Here is a 2,916-nt window from a genome sequence, read left to right as displayed (position 1 = left end):
CTCTCTCTCTCTCTCTCTCTCTCTCTCTCTCTCTCTCTCTCTCTCTCTCTCATGTGTGTGAGATGTTTTTCCCTTGTTTCAATTTCTACAAGTTGAAGCCTTTTTTTTTCTGTATATGTTTGAGTTCCAGGCACTCATACCATTTGTTCAAAATCTCTTCATATGCAACAGCATCAACTCTTGGCTGTTGTTAATAGTTGGAAATAATTGTTGACAGTGGTTGGAAATAAAGTACATTATTGATCCTGTCTCTGCTTGGCTCAGTCAGTGAAGCTTAATGTTTATTGACAACAGTAATATTCTTATTAAAAGTGAATTTCAAATATTCAGGGAGACATTGCAATGGAAAGCTTCTTTGTTAAATGTTTCTTGATAATTCTTCAAAATCTCTCTTGTTCTACCAATCTGGTGCCAGAGCAAATTTGAACAATGAAAGAATTATTCACTTGTGAAAACTAGAGTTTGGTGAAAAGTTTGGTTTGAAGTATAGATATCAAATCTTCTCAACTAATTATGTAATCAATATAACTAATTACAACAAAATCAGTTCCATGATACCTCTGGGGACAGTCCATGCTGTAAGCTTGCTTCTTCTCATATGACATAGATTTACCCTTTCTTTTCTAATCTTACCTACCTTTATTGTATATATGTAATTCTTCAATCTCACTCTAAGAAGATAATACTGACTTTGACTTTTCTTCCTAGGTTATTGCTGATAAATGCTCAGATGACGCTGCCCCGATGCCACCTTGCTCAGACAGCAACTGGGGTCCCAGTGTTCCAGTCGACCAGCTTGGGCTTATTCCATCACATGAAGACCCTGTCGTCACCACCACTGATGGTAATGTGAAGCTCAACTTCAAGAAGACTCGCCCTGCCCACATTCTTTGCAAACTACGCAAGCAGGGGAAAGGTCCCGATGACCTTGAGGAGTTTGTATGTGACAAAGATGAGGCAAACAACGTTGCTGTCAATGCCAAACTGCCTGAACCTGGAGAGTACGGCTTGGAGGTCTATGGCAATGACCCCTCAAAAGATGGGGATACTTACACCCACATTTGCCAGTATTTTGTCCATTATGCCAAGCCTGACGCTCAGGATAGAGCATTCTACAGTGACTCACCTGAACGAAGACAGATCTTCTCCAAGTCTCCTCAGACTGCGGCATTAAATGGCTTCAGTCCAACTAGTACCACTGTAAGTACATGCTATTTTTATATTATCAAACTAACTGAAAGAAAGGCCTCTCTCCATTTCTGTCTTTTTGTTACAATTACACCTATGCACTGGTTTACACATGCATAAAGAGCCAGTTATGGCTTAGGTTGATGGTATGAATATGGTTTAATATGTGTAAAAAGAAATTACTTTGTGCAATGTTTAGTGAATTTTCTGAACCTTCTTTAATTTTTTGGATAACATTATATAATTGTCAAAATATATAATGTTGTCCAAATAAATACATAAAACAAAGGCATCAGTTTGATTTTCACGTGCTTAGTTCATCATAACTACCATATTAAGTGTTTATAAAACAACATAATAACAGTGACAAACTTCAGAGTGTGTCATGTATGCACCAAAATATTGACAGCTGAATTCATAATTAATCTTTCCATAGATTACAAAACTTATTCATCGACAGAGTAATCTGAATGCTAAAGGGTTAAAGTGTCAGCTGTACCAGGTACCATAAAAACCCATGTAATTTGCACACCTGTGTAATTTACACAAGTGATTTTCAGGTTAAAATTAGTTTAAAAAAAGCTTCTACTCATGTAAAATTTGCACCCAAAGTTTTCAGAAATAGCCAGGGGGAAAAAGTTTCCGATTTAGTTGTATTTAGCATAATTTCACTTACTTATCATTAGATAAGCTATTAAATTACAAAATGTTTGTGTTGTTTATCGTAAACTTTATTTAACATTTCTTGCCCACAAGAGATTATGTCCAATCTTTAGCATACGGCTGAATGTCTTCTCAAATCATGATCACAGGAAAAGTTGTTAAGAATTACCAACAAAAACAAAACTGATAAATACTCACAGGTGTTGCAAATTAAGTTTAATTATCAATAAACATCAGCTTGAATGACACTTTACTCAATCGACAGAGGAAGGTGACCGATCAAACTGATTATGTAAACTGAATTCTTTTCTGCCTATTCTTGTCGGAACCTTTGATACAGACTATCGAAATTTTAATCCCTTTCACACTTATCATATGTCAAGCAAACTTTGAAATTTGTCATCACCATAATTGTCAGTATGGGGAGAAGTTATGAATTGTTTACTGCAAAGAAGAAATTCTGTAGAATATGCATTTGAACGTGGCAATAGAGCTGCTGTAAGGCATTTTAATGTTAATGAAGCCAATGTTCGAAATTGGTGTAAACAGTACAACAAACTTAAAACTGTGCCTAGTAATAAACAGACAAAAATAAAAACATACAATCAAGATTATCCATAGCATTACATTTTTTTCAGTCAGAAATGTCCATACCACTATGTATGTCAATAGTGCTCCATTGCAATAGTTAGAAACTCCAAGCAATGTAAAATATGGTCTGGACCATGTTTACCAACATGAAGATCAGACTTCAAAAAGTAGTTAACCATTTAATGGTTTTAGTAAATTTATACTAAAAAAGTAAGCATTGTACCATCCAGTATAACTAAAAGTCATTATTTTTTCTATAAAAACCTATTCTGACATTAAATGAGTCAACTTCTGGTATGAATGTTTACATTTTGTATAGCTTTTATCAACAAAAAAATATTCTGGAAACAATTTACTTGTGTAATTTACACACTCGCTAAAGTTTATTTTTATTTTTCCGTAAAAAAAGTGCATAAATTACATGGGTTTTTACTGTATCAGTTGTTTTATTCCGAGTCTAAGTTTTTCACCTCT

The 2,916-nt window shown here is 34.5% G+C and overlaps 1 protein-coding gene across 3 annotated transcripts in view; it reads left to right on the top strand.

Annotated features, from left to right (window-relative positions):
- Nucleotides 1-2,916, top strand: part of LOC106868335 (uncharacterized) — a 102,585-nt gene that overhangs the window by 73,375 nt on the left and 26,294 nt on the right. For all 3 annotated transcript variants that reach the window (XM_052972618.1, XM_014913541.2, XM_014913542.2), the window contains exon 7: nucleotides 709-1,200. In XM_052972618.1, the coding sequence (XP_052828578.1) occupies nucleotides 709-1,200 (492 nt within the window). The remainder of the gene's footprint in view (nucleotides 1-708; nucleotides 1,201-2,916) is intronic.

This window comes from Octopus bimaculoides, chromosome 14, assembly GCF_001194135.2.
Source record: "Octopus bimaculoides isolate UCB-OBI-ISO-001 chromosome 14, ASM119413v2, whole genome shotgun sequence".
NCBI classification, from domain to species: domain Eukaryota; kingdom Metazoa; phylum Mollusca; class Cephalopoda; order Octopoda; family Octopodidae; genus Octopus; species Octopus bimaculoides.
This window is presented reverse-complemented; position numbering and strand designations above follow the sequence as displayed.